Genomic DNA, 23,524 nt, shown 5'->3' with positions numbered 1-23,524 from the left:
TCCTTTCCCTTGGGGATCTTCCCGACTCAGGGATCGAACCCAGGTCTCCTGCTTTACAGGCAGATTCTTTACCACCTGAGCCACCAGGGAAACCCCAAACCAATAATAATATAAAACAATTATAGCAGCATACTGTAGTAAAAGTTAGGTGGACGTGATCTCTCTTTCTCTCAAAATATCTTACTGTACTGAGCTCACCCCTTCTTCTTATGATAATGTGAGATGATAGAATGCCTGTGTGATGAGGTGAAGTGAGATGGATGGCATACGCATTGTGACTCACTCTTTGTTCAGTTCAGTCACTCAGTCGTGTCCGACTCTTTGCGACCCCATGAATCGCAGCACGCCAGGCCTCCCTGTCTATCACCAACTCCTGGAGTTCACTCAGACTCATGTCCATCGAGTCAGTGATGCCATCTCATCCTCTGTCGTCTTCTTCTCCTCCTGCCCCCAATCCCTCCCAGCATCAGAGTCTTTTCCAATGAGTCAACTCTTCTCATGAGGTGGCCAAAGTATTGGAGTTTCAGCTTTAGCATCAGTCCTTCAATGAACACCCAGGGCTGATGTCCTTTAGAATGGACTGGTTGGATCTCCTTGCAGTCCAAGGGACTCTCAAGAGTCTTCTCCAACACCACAGTTCAAAAGCATCAATTCTTTGGTGCTCAGCCTTCTTCACAGTCCAACTCTCACATCCATACATGACCACAGGAAAAACCATAGCCTTGACTAGATGAACCTTTGTTGGCAAAGTAATGTCTCTGCTTTTGAATATGCTATCTAGGTTGGTCATAACTTTCCTTCTATCACGATTGACCACCTGGTGATACTTTAGAAGAGGATTACCTGTATCAGTGTTCCTGGATCATCAAGCCCTGAAAATATTGATGGTTGGATGTCAGCTTGCAGATGATGTTGATGGTTGAGGATCCTAGGTAGAATGGAAAGGGCCAGCGTGAGATTTCATCATTCTATTCAGGACGGCATGCAATTTCAAACTTGTGATTTCTTTATTTTTGATATTTTCCATATAATATTTTCAGATCATGTTGACCAAGGATAACTGAAACCTGGATAAGGGAGGGGATTACTGGACCCATACTACAACAGGCCAGAAGTGTTAAGGATATATACTAACAAAGTGTTTTTTTGAACACTTAGAAAATCATGAAGTAGATTTGTATTTCATGTTGAAATAAAGTTGGTGAGTGCATTTTGGAACACAGATGAGAGGCTTATATTAAAAATACACTGAGTGTATCATAAACACACACTGAATTATATAATACTTTGCACTGATAATGAACCTAGAATTGTGTGCTTGCATAGAAAATGTTATGTTTTGTTCTTTACTGAAAATGAGCTGGCAGGTTGGTGATGGTTTATGATGTATGTGTGTGTGCTCGGTCATGTCCGACTCTTTGCGACCCCATGGACTATAGCCTGCCAGGCGCCTCTGTCCATGGGATTTCCCAGGCAAGAATACTGGAGTGGGTTGCCATTTCCTTTGACAGGGTATCTTCCCCTCCCAGGGATTGATCCCACGTCTCTTGCATCTCTTGCATTGTCAGGCGCGTTCTTTACCAGCTGATAAACCAGTGAAGTCCCAGTTTATGATACTAATAAGATATAGATTTATTTTGGCTGATAGACTAAATACTAAAACTTTTTGGTTTAGTTTTCCTACTTAAGCAGTGCATAGGAATAAAGACCATCCAGTCTGATAGCTAATATTTGGATCAGGCAAGTACCAATATATTTTGGATGAGAAATTTGGAATGTTTGTCACCAATTATGGGTAGGGCCTTCAGAGTATGCCAAAATTCTGTTTGTATTAAAGTTTTTAAATATCTTCAACTTAAAAACTGTCTATAGTTCACTGACTTTTCCTTAATTTTGCATTTTCTTTTTTCCTCTGATTGTCTCCATTTTTCTTGTATCTTCCCCATGTTATCTACTGTGCATTCTGAATTTTTTGGTAAAAGTCTCCCCTGAATGCCACAAAAATGAATGAGTAGGGCTCTTAAAATTTTATTCTGGTTATCCCTCTGTTTTTTCTTAGTCTTTCTGTGGTTTGTTTTGAGGCCAGTGCTGTTTTTTTTTCATGGCCATCAAAATTTGTTTTGGGCAAAATTTCATGGAAGCCACGAGTGAACATAAGATGTTGGCTGAATCACTACAAGAGCAGTTTGGGTCTTTGTATTTCCTATAAAACTTAAAATATGAGTGTGTGTAATAGGTATACAGTAAATACTCATTCTTTTGATTTGTTAATTGGTTTCCTGTTACCTGTTGTTATTTTCCTTAAAAAAATCAGCCTGGCTAGCACTTTATTACCTAGTCATCCATAAATTCCTTCAGCCCATGTTACTGAACCTCTATGAGGCAGTTTCTGTTCTAGGCATTAGCAACTCAACAGTGAACAAAGTCTTGCATTCATGGAGTTTACATTCCCTAGTCCAGTGAGTGCTTACAAAATAAAAATGAAGTTAAATATAATAGTAGGACTGTAAGTCTTACTTAGAAAGCAGTATATTGCATATGCATCTCAAAGTCAGCTATGGAGTTTTTATAATATTCCTGGGCTAGAAAAGATTGTTTTTGTAGGTGATGGGGTTTCTTACCTGTTTAAAGAAAATTCATTGAAGTATATTGCTCTTCCTTCATCTGTTTGAGTGCTGTGTTTAAGATTCTTAGACAATACTAAGAAAAGCCACGTCAGATGGCAGCTTTTGTCTGTGGACAGTTTCTGTTGTGTTTTTTGGTCCAGTCTTCACCGTACTTAAAATATTCGCCATATTTTCAAAGTACATTCAAGTATCATGAAGACTTTATATAAATAATTTTTACATTATCCACCCTGAGAGTCCCTTCTTATAGTGCTAATCATCAAGAATTAAAAGCTACAAAATTTTTGAGGGCAAATGACCCTCAAGGGATACCTGCATCTGATATGAAACTGGGGTTTTATGTAATCTTGTCTTTCTCCCTTAGAGTCAGCAAGCCGCTTGCACAGGATTCTGAATGAGATTCAGCCACGAGATACTAACGATTATTTCAGTCGAGCCAAAATATTGAAAGAATGTGGTAGCTTTGATTTAGAGGACTTGAGTGCCAGTGTACCGAATATTGATACTTCTGCAGAAATCAAAGGTATATGTAAAATCAGTACTGGAGTCAATATTTAAGGGACAAAATGTGCAAAATGCTCTTTTCCTGTAGTAAATCAGGGGCTGCAGATGTATGCAGGACTGTGGAGAAAATAAGGTCTTTTTTGAGCTTATAATGATTTATTTTGGGGAATGAGTTTATAAAACTTTTACCAGAAATTGGTGTGCCCCAGTCCAGCATATAAGGTGCTTCAACAAAAAGCCTTTGAGTCCTGAAACCTCTCTTGACAGCCAGGTGATGTAGAACAGTGATGCACAGTGAACTTGGGTTTGGGCAGCAGTCCGCTTCTCCCAGCAGTATGGTCTGATGCTGTGAGCGTCCTTACAGTCAGGCAGCCTTTTAAAGGAAACAAATTTGTGACTTATTAAAATGTGAGCTTTACATAATTGTATTAGTTTTGCAATTATGTAAAGTTTAAAAATAAAATAAAATTTTAAAAAAATTGCAAAAAAATAAATAAATAAATAAAATGTCAGCGACTCTTTTGCACCGGGACTTCAGAATTCGAATTCTTACTGTTTGTTTTCTCAGTTATTCTTTTATAATTTTCTTCAATGCTATAAAAAGTTATCAGAAGCAGTAATATCTTATTGGTTTAGAACATATTCTACATTCTCCACTAGATGGGGATATTGTCTTGTAAAAATTTCTCTATTTTTTAAAAAATTATATAAATGTATGCTTGTTGTAATCGTTTCAAATAATTCAGAGGTAAATGCAAGCTAAAAACAAATTAATTTTATTTTTTTTCCCATTTCCTTATTTCCTCTCCAATCCTACTTCTTCCCTTCTTAGTGTATATGTTTCAGACCTATTTGCTGTATTTAAGTGTATGTATTGACACATTATCCTTTGAGTTTAGCAGACTTTTAAAAGACAAAGGGGATTATGTTAAAGAGATTATTTTGTTAACTTACCTTTTAAATTTAATAGTTTGTTTTGGATTTTTTTTTTTAATGTCAGTACAAAAATATTCCTAAAGCTAGAAAAAGAGAGTAAAGATTATAGCTAATTGACTATGGAATTTAAGTATATTTAAAAAGATAACTTGTATATTCCTTTGAAAGGAAAGTCGTATCCTGTTATTCTACTGACGTAGCAACCACCCCCACTGAAACAAATAGTAAAGTATATTTATTATAGTCGTATTTTATGGATGACTGAAAGGTGGAAAGAGTTGATTCCATTAATTTCCAAAAGTTAGGGTTTGGTTTTAGAAGACTACTGTTTTTATTTTACCTTGAATATGGCTATATTAAAGAAAATACTTAGAGGGTGATTCCGGCCCATAGCACATGCCGGACAAGTGTTAGTTATTTTCTCCTGAATAAATATAGTATATGACAGATTGGTTTGTTCAAACAGATTATTCTTGGGGAAATTATGAACAAGCTTGTTCTAAGAAACCTGGGATGTGAGTAATCAAGTGTCTAGTGTTGCAATAGTTGTTTTATTTTTTTAAGGTAAAGAAGGAAAAACATGTGACGTAACTGCTCAGATGGTGCTGGTGTGTTGCTGGAGAAGCATGAAGGAAGTTGCTTTACTCTTAGGCTCGCTGTGCCAGCTTCTACCCATGCGGTCTGTGCCAGAGTCTCCCGATGGACTGTTGACGGTGCAGCAGGTAGGGTAGGCGTTGATTCCACTTGGTATAATCTCTGGTCAAAGCATATATCCCAAACTTTTATTTATAACCCAACTTAAACAAATTTTTTTGGAAACATTTTTCTTGAATAAAATCTTAACAGATGTCAGCTGAAAAAGGTTCACTAATGTGTAGAAACTGGACCTTGCAATACATTTCCAAACTTTGGCATTTTTAGAAATGTTTTTATTTTTCTAAGTTATATACATAATTTTAGCTCTTACCTCACTTTTAACTTCAGTATTATCGTTTGAATTTTTGTTTCTCCATTGAATACACACAAACTTCAAATTTAAATGAAATCGTCTCTTTAGGAAAACTCCACAAACCTCTTAAATTTTGGAAAGAAAAAAATATATACATATATAGGTTAATTATGGATCTCATGGTTCTCTCTGCATTGATGATAAAGTTATATAGTTACTTTGGTTTTTTTGGCTGACTTTCATTTTAAGACCACAAAGTTAGTTCACCATCTGGGACTGTTCAAGGGACTTGAGTGCAGTGTTTACAAGAAATTAGCTTACCACAAGCATTTCATTTGGAAATATTTTAGATTTATTAGATTTCTGTTTTTAATTGATTCCCTCTTCCTTTCCATATGGTTTCAACAAATCCATTTCCCACCATTTTCCAGCAAAGATATATAACATGTACTTTCATTTTTAACCTTTTTCAAATAAAGATAATTTTTCCCGTAGGGTGTTACGACATCTAAGAACAAAACAAATATTGTAGTATGCTAATGCTGATTATTTCTATAATAACCATGTGACCAGTACCATGGAAATAATGCTAATATTTTTATTCTCACACTCGCTGTGGCTAATGTGCTCGCATCTGGTTAACAGCTGGGCATGTGATGTTGCAAGGCTCTGAGATGGAGAGCGGTGAAGGGGAGCAGGACGCTGCCGGCTTCATCATGTTCCGTATTCTCTTCCAAATCAAACAGGCGTTAGTGTCCCAGCGTTCCTTGCAGTCCTTGCTGGTGACTGGCTAGAGTGCCAATGCCAACATCTTTGCTGAGGAATCCAGCTATGATTAATGATTACTTCACTGATGTTCACCATCTCACTAAGAAGTAAACATGGGCTAGAGAGCCCCTTGACTTCTCAGCTTTTCAAGGACAAGTTAAAACATCTAGTTTTGGGGTTTGTTGGCCTGTGTTTTAAAAAAAGAAAATTAAGGGAAACATTGTTTTACTTTTACTGTAACTGAGAAAGACCTGAAAGCTTCCTGTGAAAATCATTTTGACTTGACACCTTTTGTAGGACATCCAAGTCTTACGAAGTCATGTGGGATATCCAGGTTAAAACTGGGAATTCAGTTCAGCTCAGTTCAGTTCAGTCGCTCAGTCGTGTCCGACTCTTTGTGACCCCATGAATCGCAGCACGCCAGGCCTCCCTGTCCATCACCAACTCCCACAGTTCACTCAGACTCATGTCCATCGGGTCAGTGATGCCATCCAGCCATCTCATCCTCTGTCGTCCCCTTCTCCTCCTGCCCCCAATTCCTCCCAGTATCAGAGTCTTTTCCAATGAGTCAACTCTTCGTATGAGGTGGCCAAAATACTGGAGTTTCAGCTTTAGCATCATTCCTTCCAAAGAAATCCCAGGGCTGATCTCCTTCAGAATGGACTGGTTGGATCTCCTTGCAGTCCAAGGAACTTCAAGAGTCTTCTCCAACACCACAGTTCAAAAGCATCAATTCTTCAGTGCTCAGCCTTCTTCACAGTCCAACTCTCTCATCCATACAAAATTGGAAAATAATGTAAAATAGACAAAATGTGACAACAACAACAAAGAGAGGTCGTTACAAACCAGAGAACTCTTCTAATAACTGTTTTCTTGAATAAGAAATAGAATCCTGTTTTTCTGTGAAATATTCATTTCCATTCTAATGAGGTCTGGTCATTTCTCCATGTCGCCATTCACATGGCAACCCCACAAATATTTAATTGACTGGGTGAGTGACCAAGAGTGTATGTGATAGCACTTTTCTGACATTGAAACCCTGCCCTCTTTGGAAAACTTGAATCTTGATCACCTTCAATTTTACTAAAAATATTTTAATTTTTCTAAAAAAATTTAAAAATGCTTCTGAAAGTGTGGGAGCATATAGACAATGAACTCGTAAAGTCAACAAGAAATTAATGTTATTTGTATTATAGAGGATTCCTGCTTTTAAACGTAAAATTTTGTTCCATGAAATTCCTTTAAACATACTCCCGTGTACTTAGTACTTTTAAGAGTTAAAAATATAAACAACAGAGAAGAATGTAGTTTGCGTTGGAGTGGCAGGACCAGGCCTAGGGAGTCTACCTTCCTTCCGAGGGCATAGATGCCCTAGTATCACCAGATCTTCTGGGCACATAGTGGCAGAGCTACAGATTTAAGAATCAACAGTGTAGGTGAATGTTACCGCAAGAGACCTGCAGAGACAAAGGTGACTTGCAGACAGAATGCTCTCTGTTTGAGGTGAAAATTTGGATTTCTTACTCCCAAGAATCATAAAAACCATGATCTGCTTTTCTCTCAATGGATGAGGGAAGCTGTTCTATAGATCCTGAAATATTGATGTTCAGCCTGATGCTTTTCTTGTTCCCCACTCACCCTTCACTCCTGAAAAAGTAATAGGATTCCATTACAACTGGGAATTTGAGGTCTCACATGTAAATGGAGGGCTGGATTTCTTTTGGAAACTCAGCTCCTTGAAGCCCATCCTGATTTGACAGCCCTTGGACAACTTCAATCCCCCATGCATAAAGATGCTTTTAACAGGCCAGCAGGTAGTGAAACTCCAATTTGGGGATTTTTGCTGCTGTTCGAGGAGAGGAGCTGGTGCTTGTTTATAATTCTGAGTATATAATTCACAGACTCCTCGTTGGAAGGATCACAGAGATGATATTATCCAGCTCCCTTGCACAAGGGGAGACTGAAGGCTTTGGATGTTACCTCGTTTGCCCAAGATCACAAAGCTGGTGTGTGGCAACTCTGGGATAGGAACCCGATTCTTTTGCTTCCCAGCCTCTGTTCCAGCACGACACAGTGCCACCTTTGTTCTGCATGGCTCATTTAATCTTTCTTTAAATTTAATTTTCTCAGCTTCCCATAGCCAACCAGATTTTTGCAAGTAGTGGATAGTCAGGTAACTTGCCACTGAATTTTGAGCAAATGCGCCTTCCCTCGATGACTGCGTATGAAGCAGTGTGTCCTCCACGACTTCAGCAAGAGGAAAATGTGTTCATTCAGAGGCACGTCTGACCTTCCTCCTGCGCTGTAATCATGAAATGAAAGGTTCTTTTCATAAGGTCCCTGTCCGAGAGGCAGAGATAAAACCAGCTTTGAGGGATGTAAGTCGAGACCCTCAAAGAGTGAGCAGTGCTGCAACCTTATCTTACCACTTCCTGACTAGTTTGTCTGGGCTTTGAGCTGGAAGCTTTGCTTGATACACTGTTGGTCCTCTTTCCATGGGATATTGGATACCCAGTACCCACTGATTTTCTTAAACAACTTCCTGTACCTGGGCCATCAGTTCATCTCTTTATATACTTCTCCTAATATTCCTAAGAAGAAGCTTCTGGGTAGAATTTTTTTTTTTAATATCTGCTTTCCCCTTTCTAGTAATTATTGCCCCAGAAATCACATGAATAAAAATAATTACCTGTTTGAACTATTAGACATGGGCAATTAAAAAAACTCCTACTTTAGATGCTGTTGTAATTTTCATACACATTTCCTCAGTGCCTTTTGTCTCTGTTTCAGTTTTTGTTAATGATCTACAAATGGGATATATGTTTATTAGTATTCATCTGTCTTCAAGAGATTGCTTCTGTATTTTCTTCTACCAAAGTTTAGTTTTTAGAAATCAGTTCAAAGTATTTATTGAACTGTACTGAATGCAGGCTGCACGGTTATGTTACTGGGATGTGAGGTTGAGCGTGGAATCACATCATTTAGTCAACTATATATTGACTGCCTTACTACATGAGTTGTGGCAACATTAAGAAATATAATATGTGGTTCTCTGACTTCAAAGGGCTTAGAAGTGCAGTAAGAGATTCAAGACGGAATTTCATTTCAGAAAGTCAGACTGAAGGGCAACTGTTGAAGTGGCACACGGTTAAGAATTTGCCAGAAGACAAAGAATAAACGTTCTGATGGGAGGATACCTGAATACCAGGAAACCATCATCTTTGTTATCATTATGTAGGAGGACAGTGTTTGGGCTTTGAAGAAATCCCAGGTGTTAGTAAGAAATCACAATGGTAGAGAATGTCCAGTGTAAAACGTTATCTGACTATACTACAAACTTTTATGAACTATTCTATTTAACCAAAGTGGAATTAGAAATTCCTCTTGACATCCCTAAGGTTATAAGAAGTGGCTGTGTCTTAAAGTAAAATTGAAGGTTTGGATGAATGTGTGTGTTAATCACTCTGTCATGTCTGACTCTTTGCGACCCCATGGACTGTAGCCCACCAGCAAAAATACTGGAGTGGGTAGCCATTTCCTTCTCCAGGGTGTCTTCCTGACCCAGGAATCGAAACCAGGTCTCCCACATTGCAGGTAGATTCTTTACCATCTGAGCCACCAAGGAAACCCTAAGAATACTAGAGTGGGTAGCCATTCCCTTCTTCAGGGGATCTTCCTGACCCAGGGATCAAACTTGGGTCTCTCACATTGCGGGCAGATTCTTTACCATCTGAGCCACCAGAGAAGGTTTAGGGAAATTAATTAAGGTTTTAGGGATTAAGTCTCACTACCTCATGACACAAAATAAAAACAAAAATTGACATTTAGCAATATTGCTTGCTACTCTCTGCCAGGTACTCTGCTAAATGCTTATATGCATAATCTCATTTATTTCTTAGAATAATCCTGTGAAGTAGCTTCTAGTTTTATCCCCATTTCACAGAGCAGGGAACTCTGTTACATAATTAGCTTGTATTGATAAGGAAGCTGAGTAGGGCTCCTAAACCCAGACTTCTTGTCTCCAGAATCCCAGATCTTGACCACTGCACATGCTCTTTGTAGAAATGTCCCACCTGTATACTTGAATCTGTTTTGGCCTTTCTAACTTGTAGTGAAGGGAATTAGCTTTTTGTTTTTTATTGTATTTCTCTCTACTATTTAAAGAACAAATGAAAAATGTATTTACATTTGTCCTTTGTGGAGTTCATGCTTTAGATGAACATTTATGTTGCTCCTCTGTTTAGTCCATAGTTAAATTATAGGTGCCTAGAGACGTGGCATGTCCCCTGTGGAAATTTACACCCTGTAAGTTCATAAAGCATGTTAATTTGTCTATAGAAGTAGGTTTTATGGAAAGTTAGAACCAGAATATACTAAACTTTAAAAGATAGTGTTGTTCATCACTAAGTTGTGTCCGACTTTTTGCTACCCCATGGACTGCAGCACATCAGGCTTCCCTGTCCTTCCCTATCTCCCACAGTTTGCTCAAATTCAGGTCCATTGAGTCAGTGATGCAATCCAGCCATCTCCTCCTCTGGCATCCCCCTCTCTTCCTGCCTTCAATCTTTCCCAGCATCAGGGTCTTTTCCAGTGAGTTGGCTGTTTGCCTCAGGTGGCCAAAGTATTGGAGCTTCAGTTTTAGCCATCAGTCCTCTCAATGAATATTCAGGGTTGATTTCCTTTAGGATTGACTGTTTTGACCTCCTTACTGTCCAAGGGACTCTCAAGAGTCTTCTCCAGCACCACAGTTCAAAAGCATCAGTTCTTCGGCACTCAGCCTTCTTTATGATCCAACTCTCACATCCATACAGGACTATTGGAAAAACCATAGCTTTGACTATATGGACCTTTGTTGGCAAAGTGATGTCTATCCTTTTAAACACACTGTCTAGGTTTATCATAGCTTTTCATTGGTGACCAAAACCATCCCCCAAAGAGCTAGTGACTAGAATTTAATTTTAAGACTAGAAATAAGTGGCCTTTGAAAAAATTTTTATTGATACTTTAATTCCCTTTCAAAAAGTCTAAGATATGTATTATTTATTAAGAAAATGTTTTATAAAGACATCATCCATGAGAAAAGAAGTGTTTTGAGGCTTTCTTGGTGGCTCAGTGGTAAAGAATCCTCCTGCACTGCAGGAGACACAGGTTTGACCCCGGTCTGGTAAGATCCCACATGCCATGGAGCAGCTAAGCCCATATGCCATGATTATTGAGCCTGTGCTCTAAAGCCTGGGAGCCACAACCGATGAAGCCTGCGTGCCCTAGAGCCTGTACTCTGCAACAAAAGAAGCCACCGCAGTGAGAAGCTGGTGCACTAGCTCCAGCTCCCTGCAACTAGAGGAAAGCCCGTGTAGTAACGAAGACCCAGCACAGTGAAAAAAAACATAAAAAAGAAAGAAATGTTTTTGTGAACTTTAAATAGGAGATTAGCATCAAATAGATTAAAAGACAATCAACTTGAATTTTCAGAGGACTGTTTCATTGTTTTAATTAAATTAAAAAAGTATTTTTCTGATTCTACTTTTGTTGTAAGTTTCTGCAGAGTTAAATACGTTCCCTGTACTCTGTTCATCCAAGGGAAGGCATGGCTCCTTTTCCTTGTCCAGCTACTCATGGACCATGTTGCTAGGTTGACCCCTCCCACTCCTTGTGTGATAGGTACATCCCTACCTTGCAACCCTGTCTTCTTCCACTGTTTTCTAGCATGAAACCTTGAGGCCATTCAGCTAGGTCTGCTATCAATCTCCTGTATAGTCTGTGTTCATTCATATAAAAAGACCCCATGAAGTATCTGGGAGGTAACAGGTACTTAATAAGTGTTTGTTCATTCATTCTAATATCCCAGCTGTTTGTTATGTTAGTTATCTTTTTCCATATTGATTCACCCAAGTATAACCTGTTTAAGGTCTAGCCACTAATCTTCTGTTCGGTTCAGTCGCTCAGTCCTGTCCAGCTCTTTGCGACCCCATGGACTGCAGCACACCAGCCTTCCCTGCCCATCAACAACTCCCAGAGCCTGCTCAAACTCATGTCCATCGATGCCATCCAACCATCTCATCCTCTTTCGTCCTTCAGTCTTTCCCAGCATCAGGATCTTTTCCAGTGGGTCAGTTCTTCACATAAAGCCGTTAATCTTACTGTAATAATTTATTTCAATGTAAAAAGAACTTTCATTTCATAGTGCAGTTAAGCTCCTGATAGGTACCATCCAGCATACTGGTTTTCTCTGAACTGAAAGCCTTCTGAGGACAGACGTCTTGTTTTGTTCTTTGTCGACCCAAAACTGAGCTAGCTACTGAGCATTTGACAGAGTGCTAAAGAAGTACTTACTATCTGATGAATAGAAATATACTCTCTTTAAAGGGAAAAATTCATATTAAGCCTTAATATTACCTAGGTAGGTTTGTTGGGAAATAAAGTGCAAATTGAAATAAGAAAAACTGTCTACTTCTCACATACATCTTTAGAAACTCATACTGTTTTCTGAGGCCAGTAGGGTTGAGAAGAGACCATCTACTTGTCTCATTCACTTTGAGGTCTTTGATTTTATTATATGCTTTTTGGTTTGGGCCCCTTTAAAGGGAATTAAGGTAAAGGAAGCAAGGAACATCTGATCTTTGTTTGAGAACTAGATTGTAAATCCACAGAGAAGCACTTTACCGGGAACATTCGTTTTCGTGAAGTATGTTTTAATATCTTTAATATTAAAAAAATTCAGGATATGGAGAGACCCCATCTCTATGACTTCCTGTTTTTATTTTTTGTGCCTTAAAACACCTTCTTAGAAATCTTTAGTTTTTCAAGTAATGGAAGTGATGGTCATAACCAGTTAAGTAACTGATGTTTCTTTCAGTCCTATTTTGTAAGGTTATGGAGCTACAGGTCTGTCTTGGGGGTTAAATGCAGAATTAGTGCTTGATAATTCTGTTCAAAATATACTCTGAAATTACATATTGAAGGTAAAAGGGTAAGGCTTACCCTGACAACTAGTGAAAGTCACTCAGTCATGTCTGACTCTTTGCGACCCCATGGACTATACAGTCCATGGAATTCTCCAGGCCAGAATACTGGAGTGGGTAGCCTTTCCCTTCTCCAGGTGACAACTAGTAGTATGTAGCTTATCAAAAATATTAAAAATTAGGGGTATCATCAGATCTTCACCTGAAAACTTTAGCTGAAGAGCACGACATGCCACTCTTTGATGATATTGAAGTGTTTTAAACTTAAATAGATTTAAAACTTCTGTTGTAGCCTGCTTCTTTGGTTCTTTCTTGACCTCATGTCTGATTCTTATATCTCTAAATGTATCACCCATCTTTCTATAATTGTATATATTTTGAGTTTAGAATATGGCTTTGCCTTTTCTCTGTTTGGAAGCCCATATGGAGCTCAAGTTGAACTGAATGGGTTTATAAATTAAGGGCCTATGCTGAGCTTTTAAATTTATTAACTCACTTTAATACACAATCTATGCTGCTGCTGCTGCTAAATCACTTCAGTCGTGTCTGACTCTGTGCGACCCCATAGATGGCAGCCCACCAGGCTCCTCTGTCCCTGGGATTCTCCAGGCAAGAATACTGGAGTGGGTTGCCATTTCCTTCTCCAGTGCATGAAAGTGAAAAGTGAAAGTGAAGTCGCTCAGTCGTGTCCGACTCTTAGCAACCCCATGGACTGCAGCCCACCAGGCTCCTCCATCCATGGGATTTTCCAGGCAAGAGTACTGGAGTGGGTTGCCACTGCCTTCTCTGCACAATCTACGAGGCAAGTACTGTTATTATTCCCAGTTTATAGATGAGGAGACTGAGGCAGTTGCCCATGGTCACATGTTCAACTGCTTTTTCTGCTGTTTATCATCTCTAATGTGTGCAGAACACCAGTCACTGTACTAGGGTAGAAGTTGTTTCTGAATAAACATGTGTGAGCTATTTGGGGTAAGCTTCCTTTTTCACCATTCTGTGACCTGCTGGGAAGACCTGGATCAAGAGGTACTGAGGTTATATACAGAATCTTGATTTTCTAAAGCTGATCAGCTACCAAATCTTATGGTATAAAAGTACAGTCAACCCACTCATTAACAGTTCATGCTGTGCAGAACCTCATCAGCAACTAACTGTCAGTTATGTCTTCTTTAAAATATATTGTCATATTTGTTAATTGTTTAAACTTGCATGGAGAAAGGCAGCATGTAGAAAAGTGATTGGGTAGCATACTGGAAAGCTCCATGCTTCTGACTCAGAGTGAAGCCTGTCAGTTTTCAGGGTGCCCTTTGCCCTAAATCTTGCATGGCCATTAACGTTTGTGTGTGTGTGTGTGTGTATAAAAAGGTAATTTTTGGAAAATATTGTTTAGTAGGTTGGAGTTTTAGTTTGGGAAGATGAAAAATTCTGTAGATAGATGGTGGTTGTGCAGCAAAGTGAATATACTGAACGCCACTGAACTGTAGACCCAAGAATGGTTAAAATGGTAAAATTTATGTATATTTTAGTCATAATAGAAAAAAAAATTTTTGAAGAGAGAAAAAATAGGTAATTATTTCACCTAGACCTGGGTGAGTGAAGGTTGTCACTTTTTGTGATTTGCTGTTGGTATTGAATGCTATGAGCTAACAGAGAAAACAGCAAGGTCTGTGAAGCTGGCATAGGGAGGCAGGTCTAGCGTAGCTGTTAAACCTTGGTCAGCTCTGGAGCCAAATTGCCTAGGTTTATGCACTGTTTTTACCATCGACTTGCTGTGTGACCTTGAATAAGTTACTTGGTCTTTCTGGGCCTCCTTTTTCCCCATCGTAAAGTGGAGATAATAATAGTGCTTCTTTCATGGCTTCATTGTGAGAATCAATTGTGATGGTGTCAAAATGCTTAAAATATTAACTGTTGCATAGTAGGTGCTAAACAGACATCTAGACCTGAGTTCTAAGTGGTTACGGACATGAATACACCTGTCAGTGTAAACTTAAGTTGAATATTTATTTTTTGATTTTGTTTTGAAGGTAAAAGAAATAGGAGATTACTTTAAACAACACCTTTTACAGTCCAGGCACAGAGGAGCATTTGAACTGGCTTACACTGGCTTTGTGAAACTCACTGAAATCCTAAACAGGTAAAACAAAGCAAATATCCCTTTGTGTACGTTTTAAAAAGACCACATGTACAAGCCATGTGCTTGAAGTAGAATTTAGCTATGTCTTTTGATGTTTAAAAGAGTAAGACTTAGTTGGCTTCAAAACTCTTGGAAGAAATTGTTTTCTTAGGTTTCACCGTATGATTTACTGCAGATGATGGAGTGAAATGTCCAAACCGAGTTGCTCTCTTATTGAAAGGTGATTTGACACAAACTCAAAGATCTTACTAAAAATAGCTTTGAAGTTTAACATTTATTTTCATTGAATGAAATCACTGTTTTGTCTGTTTGAAAATTACTTGGCTTGTGGAATAAAATAAGCCCTCCAGTTTTTTGGATTTGTGTGCATTACAGACAGAGAAACACTTAAGGATTTTATGTTTTTATTCGTAATTTTATCTTGTAGAAAAATGTAAAAGAACAGTAAATAGACCAAAAAATATAAAAGATTTTCCCACTTACTTGGAAAAATACTCAGGTAGATTTCATATATTTAGCCAAATGTATTTTTTTTTTTACATTATAGGTGCTGGCTGATAATTTCATTCATTCATATAATAGATTTCCTCCAAAGAGCTTGTGAGGAAACCTTAAATTACTTAATGACTAAGTGTTCATGGCAAGTGTTCTCTAAATAAAGGTAGTATTTTCCAAGAAAACATTTCCATTGCCTGGAAACTTTTTGAAATGAAGCAGAGTTCTGCCAGCCTTGTAGCCTCAGCAAACATTTTATTTTGGGCCTTTAAGACATCTACTCCTTGAATATTTTTGAAACACTTTTTCACACTCCTGGTAAAAACATTTATAAAACATTTCTACAGTTATGAGCTGCACAGAATATCTTTAAATGATACATTTTTAAATGTCCCTGACATTAAACTGCTGATCTTGAAAATATTTTATTATCTTTGCAACTCTTTCTTTCCAGTGTAGAGATGACTTAAAAATATTTTTTTCTCACAGCACAATCCACTTCACTCCCTTCAAATCAATTAGCAAATGTATGTATTGAACACTAGCTGTGTGTTTAGTCCTATGCTTGGTTTGGAGGCTGAAATACTTCTTTATGAGACAAGCTTCTTGCTCTCAAAGAGCTTATGGTTTAGTTGGAGAAATAAGCAGGGATGAAATTCAAAATATTTAACAAATGGTATGTCATGGGCACTGACTGGTCAGAACAGACAGTGGCTGTGAGCACCCAGCATTGCTGTCTGTATGGATATGTATTAGCTGAATACGAGCCTGGAAAGTGAGACCAAGACACTTGAACAAGATGATCCAATAAAATTGTCAAAATTTGGGCTAAATTTGCAAATTCTGTAGGAATAGCAGAGAGAAAGCAACAGGGATGGGCTAGTAGGGCTTAATGGAGGAGGCAGAATTTGTGCTAACACATGAGTAAGGTTTAAGTAGATAGGAGGAGAAAGGAGGAGACTTTGTAAGTAAATACTGAGAGGCTATAATCAGCCTGACAGATTGTTAGGTGAGTAAGTGAGCCAGCCTGATTGTTGCGGTGGTGGTAGAGTTACTAGGCAATAACATCCAGTTGAATAGAAAAAGCCTTATTATGGATGCCTAGAAAGCAGAGTCGCTATAGTTGGGATGGAAAGAGGCACTGAACATTTTCTTAATCTGAAACAGATCTCAGGAGGCAAGTAGAATAGAGAACTAGCAATGATCTATGACACGAGGTCTTAGTTCTGCTGGCAGTGAGATTGTATAAAATTGAATCTCCTCAGCCTCTGGTCTCTTTATAAAGTAAGGAAGAGAATATTTGCTCTATTGACAGATCTCTCTGGTCTTTCTTATATGGATCAAGTAAAATAGATATTTATGAAGATCCTTTTGCATTATAAAGTTTTCTACAAGTGTAAAACATTATGAGACTGATGTTGGTTATGGTGTTGGTACCTCAAAGTAGTTTTTCAGTTGCAAGTGTTAGGTTAGATAGATTGTAATGACAGATAGTAGTGAGGAGAGCCTGGCATCAGCTATTAATAATCTAGAGCAGAGGTGATACAAGCTTTGATGATGGCTCTAGGAATGGAGGGAAAGAAGTGACATCTCGATTAACGTTTAGCCCCATGTAGTAACAACTCTACACATGACATTTTGAATGCTTAGAAGGGAAGCCGTGGACGTCTCTTATTTTATGATTTTATGCGTCAAGAATTAGGGCAGTACATACCTGAGTGATTCTTCTCCTTGGGGTATTTACTGAATTCAGTTGGTGGTATTCAGCTGACAGATGAACTGGTCAGGAGGATCCAAGACAGACTTATTCACATTATGGCACCTTGGTGGGATAACTAGAAGATAGGGCCTCATTTGGACTGCATGTGGCCTTTCAGCATGGCAGTCGTAGGGTAGCTGAAATTCTTCTATGGCAGCTGGCTTCCTCTAGAGAGAGGTTTCCAAGAGAACCAGGAAGAAACTGCATGGTGCTTTCTGACCTGGCCTTGGAAGTCTCATAGCTTTACTTCAGGTACATTGTTTTGGTTCTATGCTAAGTTGCTTCAGTCGTGGCCGACTCTGTGTGACCCCATAGACAGCAGCCCACCAGGCTCCCCCGTCCCTGGGATTCTCCAGGCAAGAACACTGGAGTGGGTTGCCATTTCCTTCTCCAATGCATGAAAGCGAAAAGTGAAAGTGAAGTCGCTCAGTCGTGTCCGACTCTTAGCGACCCCATGGACTGCAGCCTATCAGGCTCCTCCGTCCATGGGATTTTCCAGGCAAGTTTTGGTTCTAAGTGAGTCTTAAAGCCAGTTGGATTCAAGGGGAGGGGCATTAGACTTAAACTTTACCATTTGATGGTAAAGTGGCAAGATCATATTGTAGAAATACATTTGGATGGGAGATACAGTGGTGGCCATCTTTGAAGAATGCAATCTGCCATGTGATGCAAACAGAATGTGTGTAATGAAGGTCCCCAGGGAGTCCATGACTGTTCCTGTGCTTTAATTCCTAGTGACCAGAAAAGTGGAATTGATGTTAACAAAGGCAAGGGGACTGAAAGAGGGGATTCGTTTGATAAAGATGACTAAGTTTGTTTTGTATGTGTTGAGTGTGAGATGATGGTGGCATAACCTGGTGAAAATATTTAAGTCATAACTGGGAGATGGATTAGTTTGGGTGATATTACAGAAACGGAGATAATCTTCTGAGCTCTCTTCATAAATATCATAGTATGATTGCAGTCTTTAGGGAAAAACTTAAAAGGAGAAAAGAACAGAAGACCAGGGACAGAGGCTTTTCAACAACTGTATTGTGTAGTTGAAAGTACAATTGAAGGCATTCCAAATAAATGGAGTAGGAAGACAAGGCAAGGCCCAGTGCTTAGTATTGCAGCCACCCCTAATCTGCATTGAAGAGCTCCTCATGGCTGTTACTATTGGCTTTTAACCAACCTGTTATGAGTTCCCAACTGTTGCTTCCAAACCAAGTGGTTCTTGATCCCTTTGGAGACATCTCAGATCTGCTGAACAGAATGTTTTACAGAGAACATCTTTGCAGTATGTGTGGCTTCCTTTTGTTTGGTTTTTATTTTTAAAAGAAAAATATGTTTCTTTTGGATCCTTTTGAAAGCTTTTAAGTTATGAAAAAGTTATTTAGGCATACAGCATTTTTAAAGTTTGCAGAAAGAAATCTGGACTTTCATGAAAATCCACTGAAATGGAGGCCAACTGCTGGCCACCTCTTGAACTACAGCTGTGTGAAGGAAGCAAGCACTTAAAGAGATTAATGGGCAAATAACCGAAGAGTTAAACATGAGCCACATTGTTTGAATTGGTTTTTAATAAGATTATTCAGAAGGTCTTCAAATGTAAACTGACTTCACCATTAAACAATCATCTAAGAATAAATAGGAGTGGGAGACACTGTTCTTTTTCTGGGAATTTTTTGAAAGCAGCACTTGCACACACACACATACACACACACACACACTTAATATGTTGAGTTAATTTTCTCAGATTCTAAGAATCTGATTTGTTATATGGTGCTTTCTGTTTTAAATTTGATGAAATATTCATATACTTTAAAAAAAAATAACCACCTTCCTACACATAATTCCCTGCTTAAGCATTTGATTAGTGGTTAAATGCATTAAAGTTACAACTGTAAATTCAGGTTTCTGATGAAATTTGTATATGCTTATTTATGTGCTGTCATTTTAGTATTTCAGGTTATTCTTTCAATGAAAATGAACAGAATCCTAAACTAGAGCACTACACCAGGGAATCTAGCTTTCATTTATTCAACCAGAAATTAAAAGCTTAACTCTTAAGGGGATTAAATTGTTCTGTAATTCTAAATCTAGAAGGAAGGTTCATGAGTACTTGATATTGTCTTGCTCTTCATTTTTTTGAGTTGCTCTGCTTATTGAAATGTAGCTTAATCCGTGAATATTTACTGCACTAATTACAATCAGTTTCACATTATTGGCCTGAAAAACTGAACTGCTGACATTTAGCGATTTTTGTCATAGAATGCTAGTGCTGACGTATGGACATCAACAATTATGGTGGACAGAAGTCATTTTTATATGTTTTTCAACTTTCATGAATTAATTATAACTACTACAATTCAAATTCAACAGAAAACTTCTTATACACCTTTGGAATATAATAATAAAAAATAATTTCACTCTACTGGAGACTGAAAGATCAAGTCTCTAAAGAATATGCAATTGAGCAAGAAATAAATGTAGAACATAATGTACAGGTTTGGGGAAAAGTCATTCAATGCTAAATTAAAAAATATATATATAATCTCTCAGCCTTATCTTCATCTCCTTTGGCATTTCTGGGTATCCTATGGTTTTTATTTGAAAATTTTTTTTTGTATTTTATTTTATTTTTTAACTTTACAATATTGTATTGGTTTGCCATATATCAACATGAATCCGCCACAGGTATACATACACGTGTTCTCCATCCTGAACCCTCCTTCCTCCTCCCTCCCTGTACCATCCATCTGGGTCGTCCCAGTGCACCAGCCCCAAGCATCCAGTATCGTGCATCGAACGTGGACGGGCGACTTGTTTCATAGATGATATTATACATGTTTCAATAATTAAAGAAGAACAAATTAAGTGGTCATACACTCTTGGAAGCCATATTAATACTTTATGTAGGTAAAAAAATCCTTTAAATCTGCCATTTCTATAGTAGATTAGAAGGATTTGAGGAAAACTAGAATGTCTTAATGAGTTTTTTCTGTTTTTAAAAATATTTTTAGAATGTCTTAATGTTTAAAATCTAAATCTTTGTGTCTTTGACTTGTGATCCTTGAATTTCTATTTTTAAGTCCACCCCACAGTTGCAAAAGATGTTACCTTCTTTCTGGAACTTTGAATACTCATTTTTTTTAAAGTTCTGATAATAATTCTCAGTGATTTTAGACTCAGTAACAGATGGATCTTATTCTTAGTGAATAGCTTCTATCTCAGCTTTTTTAGTAAGATCCCAGAGTTGTTAATATTAATTTTTTTCCTTCTTGATCTCAGGGAATGGTTACATTAAATAAGAGAACCAACAATTTGTTACATTTATCTAACCACTTTTTTTTAAAATCCACATTTATCTAACCACTTTTTTTTTAAATCCACCGTATCTTGCCCTTCTCCTCATGGCTGGCCGACTGGTAATTTAATTTCTATTTGGCCATTGTTGTCATTGCCTGTGCCTACAGCTGAGGCTTTACAGTAGCCCCTGATGTTTTAGCCTGCAGTAAACCTTGACAATATTTGATGGTGGAGAGGGAGGTTAAGATGGCTTCTGTTGATATGTAGCTTTCTCACTGGATCTCATTTGGGCAAATCGTTTTTCAGGCTTAAAATTTCTCCATGCTTCAAGGCTGTGTTCCCTTTTTAAAATGTGCATGTACATGCCCACAACCTTCCTGCCCATCTGTCACTGTTTAATTTAATTGAAATAATAAACATGAACCTTGAAATAATAAACAGTACTTGACTGAAGAATGAATGGAGTGGAGAATTGGAGAATTTAGCTTATGAAATAATAGGAGCTTGGAAAAATCTCTAAATTAGGAAAAATAACCCTACAGAAAAAGTCTGAGGAAATGAAGGTAACATTTCTCAATTAACAATCATAATATAACTAATCAGAACTTGACAAAAAATAGCTCTCTGTTACTGTCCTTAGGTGGATGGATAAACCATTGGAAAGCCACTGTGTAGTCAGGGGACCTGATTTATTGGCACAAAATAGTCTAATGACCAATTAGTTGGGTATACAGCATGTGTAATTTGATTTCAGTCTGGGTTTTATGCTTATCTTAGAATCCTTACCCACTACCAGTGAGATAGCTTTGTGGATAGAAATTGGACTAATCTGTTTATGGAAGAATAATTTGCTTCAGTGATCTTCTCAAGACAACACAAAGACCTAAAAAGCAGCCATGGACTGGCCTGTTCATTTCTGTTACTTTTGGTAGAGACTCAAGCTATGAAAGTGTTAGTCACTCAGTCGTGTCCGACTCTTGTGACTTGGGCTATAGCACTTAGCATAGAAAAACCAAACCAAATCCAGACTCTCTTGTCTCTTTCCTGTCAGCCTTTTAATTTTATTTCTTTTAATTTCTACTATTTCTTGACTGATCAACAGGAAAAGCAGAATGACCTGATTTCCTTCCACATCCCCATCCTTAACCACCACCTCCCTCAGAGTGTAGAGGAAAGAATATTGAGGGATGAGTTAGAGCTGAGTTCTGCCGACCAGCTCTGTTGACACTAGCAAAGCCATGAAAGCCTCTCTAGGCTGCTGTGTCACCTTTGATAAAGGAAGAGAATTCAGCTTTCTAAGGCCTTTTTCGATTTCCATTCTACTCATAGTACAGTGCTGCTTACTAGTTTCTGATTGGGAAAGTCTGGGGATTTGGGGTATGAAAGATTGAGGGATGTTGGATACATTTTTAGTAAACTTCCTTCAAAGTGGTAAACCAATCTCTTAGGAGTCTTTTGTGGATTAATAACATTTAGTGAGACTGGCTTATGAAGAACCTTGAATCCCTTGTAAGAAAGTTACAATTTTTATGATGTACTCAGAGATTAAAGACACTGTGTATTTTGCATTAACTTGACGCTGGAGTGAAGTAAAACAAAAGAGCCTCAGACAAAGCGGATGTCAGCTGTTTTAGTGGAAAGGCACTAGCTAACCAAAGCAGGCTTGGAATTCCCCATGGCTGGGGCTGGTGAACACATGGGGCTGGCACAGACAGCCATGGACCGCTTTACTCAGGGACCTTTCCCTGGATTTTCATTCTTGGGCATTCTTGGGAACCAAAACAAACAACTAGAGTTGGTCGCATTGTTCTTGGGAGCTTTGCATGGTTCCATTTTTACCTTTCAATTGCTTCATTATCATAAACAGCAGCAACTCTGGAGTTTTGAAATCACTTCCTTGTGAAGTAATCTTTCCTTGCTGGGGAGTAGACAGAAGCTTCATTGAATAGTCAGAAGTCTAGGTTGGGCTGTTGTTTTTTTCTCTGCACAGCACAGTGACTTCACCATTGAGGAGCCTTATGGGTTTTTTAGCCCTCCTTGTCCACATCTAGTTTTTCAGTTATCTGCCTAATTGGAAGCACGGCTAATATGGGGTAGCTGGCACCAATACTAGTTGGTCCTTATTTATTCGTTCAGCACACGATTTCCTGAACATCTTCTGTATGCCTGGGTAGAAACACTCTGACCATTGAGAGTGTGATGTGGTAAGCCAGAGTTTCTCTGAACTGAAAGACAATTATTAGGATCTGAATTTGAAACATTGATCGCTGTAGAACTAAGAGAGGCATGTGAGGACCTGAATAAGGGACTGTAGCTTGTGAGGCCATAATGAGGTGTTTTGGGGACAGTCTAATGAGGAGCTTTGGGTACTTATGTAATATAGGGTCATTGTTCTCTCTCTGTGGAATAGTAACCCAGGTAATAGTGTCTCATTATTAGTGATTTTATTTTCATTCTTGGGCATTGAGAAATCAAGTGATTTGTCCATAGCCACACAATTAGTTGGGCTTCCCTTGTGACTCAGCTGGTATAGAATATGCCTCAATGTGGGAGACCTGGGTTCGATCCCTGGGTTGGGAAGATCCCCTGGAGAGGGTATTTAACCTCAGTTAAATACCACTTTATACCAACCTGAACCCTCTATAGGGTTTTGAACCCTATCTTTGATTTTGTTCTTGAATATTGGGGAAAAATTCTCTCTTGGGGTAATATTTAGGTTAACAGATTTTATTTTGCTTGGGGATTTCAGTAGAAAGTCAGTCATCACCATCATCACCTGAATGAACTATGGCCATGGGATGTAGAGATTTCTGAATGTGTTCATTCCTGTTTGAGGAAGCTGAGGAGGGGAATCACCTGTGGCTCTAAGGGCTCCTCTTGGCATTGGAAAGCACTTCTGTTTACACTTTGCTTTCCAGTTGCTACACCCTCTTGTGTCAGCCTAGTTTCTTACAATGGTACACTTAATGGAGTTGGTAAGTCATAAGTTGTTCATTTATTCAGCAGATATTTGAGCCAACTATTGGGATGCCAGACCCTATTCTTTGTGTTTGGGAATAAAGAAGTGAACAGGACAAAGTTTGTGCCTGATATCAC

At 38.4% G+C, this 23,524-nt stretch overlaps 1 protein-coding gene across 5 annotated transcripts in view; it reads left to right on the top strand.

Annotated features, from left to right (window-relative positions):
• The window catches only part of THADA (THADA armadillo repeat containing), a 334,979-nt gene that overhangs the window by 49,111 nt on the left and 262,344 nt on the right, over positions 1–23,524 (top strand). For all 5 annotated transcript variants that reach the window (XM_070798571.1, XM_070798568.1, XM_070798569.1 and 2 more), the window contains 3 exons: positions 2,992–3,150; positions 4,632–4,789; positions 14,774–14,883. In XM_070798571.1, the coding sequence (XP_070654672.1) occupies positions 2,992–3,150; positions 4,632–4,789; positions 14,774–14,883 (427 nt within the window). The remainder of the gene's footprint in view (positions 1–2,991; positions 3,151–4,631; positions 4,790–14,773; positions 14,884–23,524) is intronic.

Source organism: Bos indicus, chromosome 11 (assembly GCF_029378745.1).
Source record: "Bos indicus isolate NIAB-ARS_2022 breed Sahiwal x Tharparkar chromosome 11, NIAB-ARS_B.indTharparkar_mat_pri_1.0, whole genome shotgun sequence".
NCBI classification, from domain to species: Eukaryota; Metazoa; Chordata; class Mammalia; order Artiodactyla; family Bovidae; genus Bos; species Bos indicus.
The sequence above is the reverse complement of the archived record's forward strand: the minus strand, read 5'-3'. Positions and strand labels throughout refer to the sequence as shown.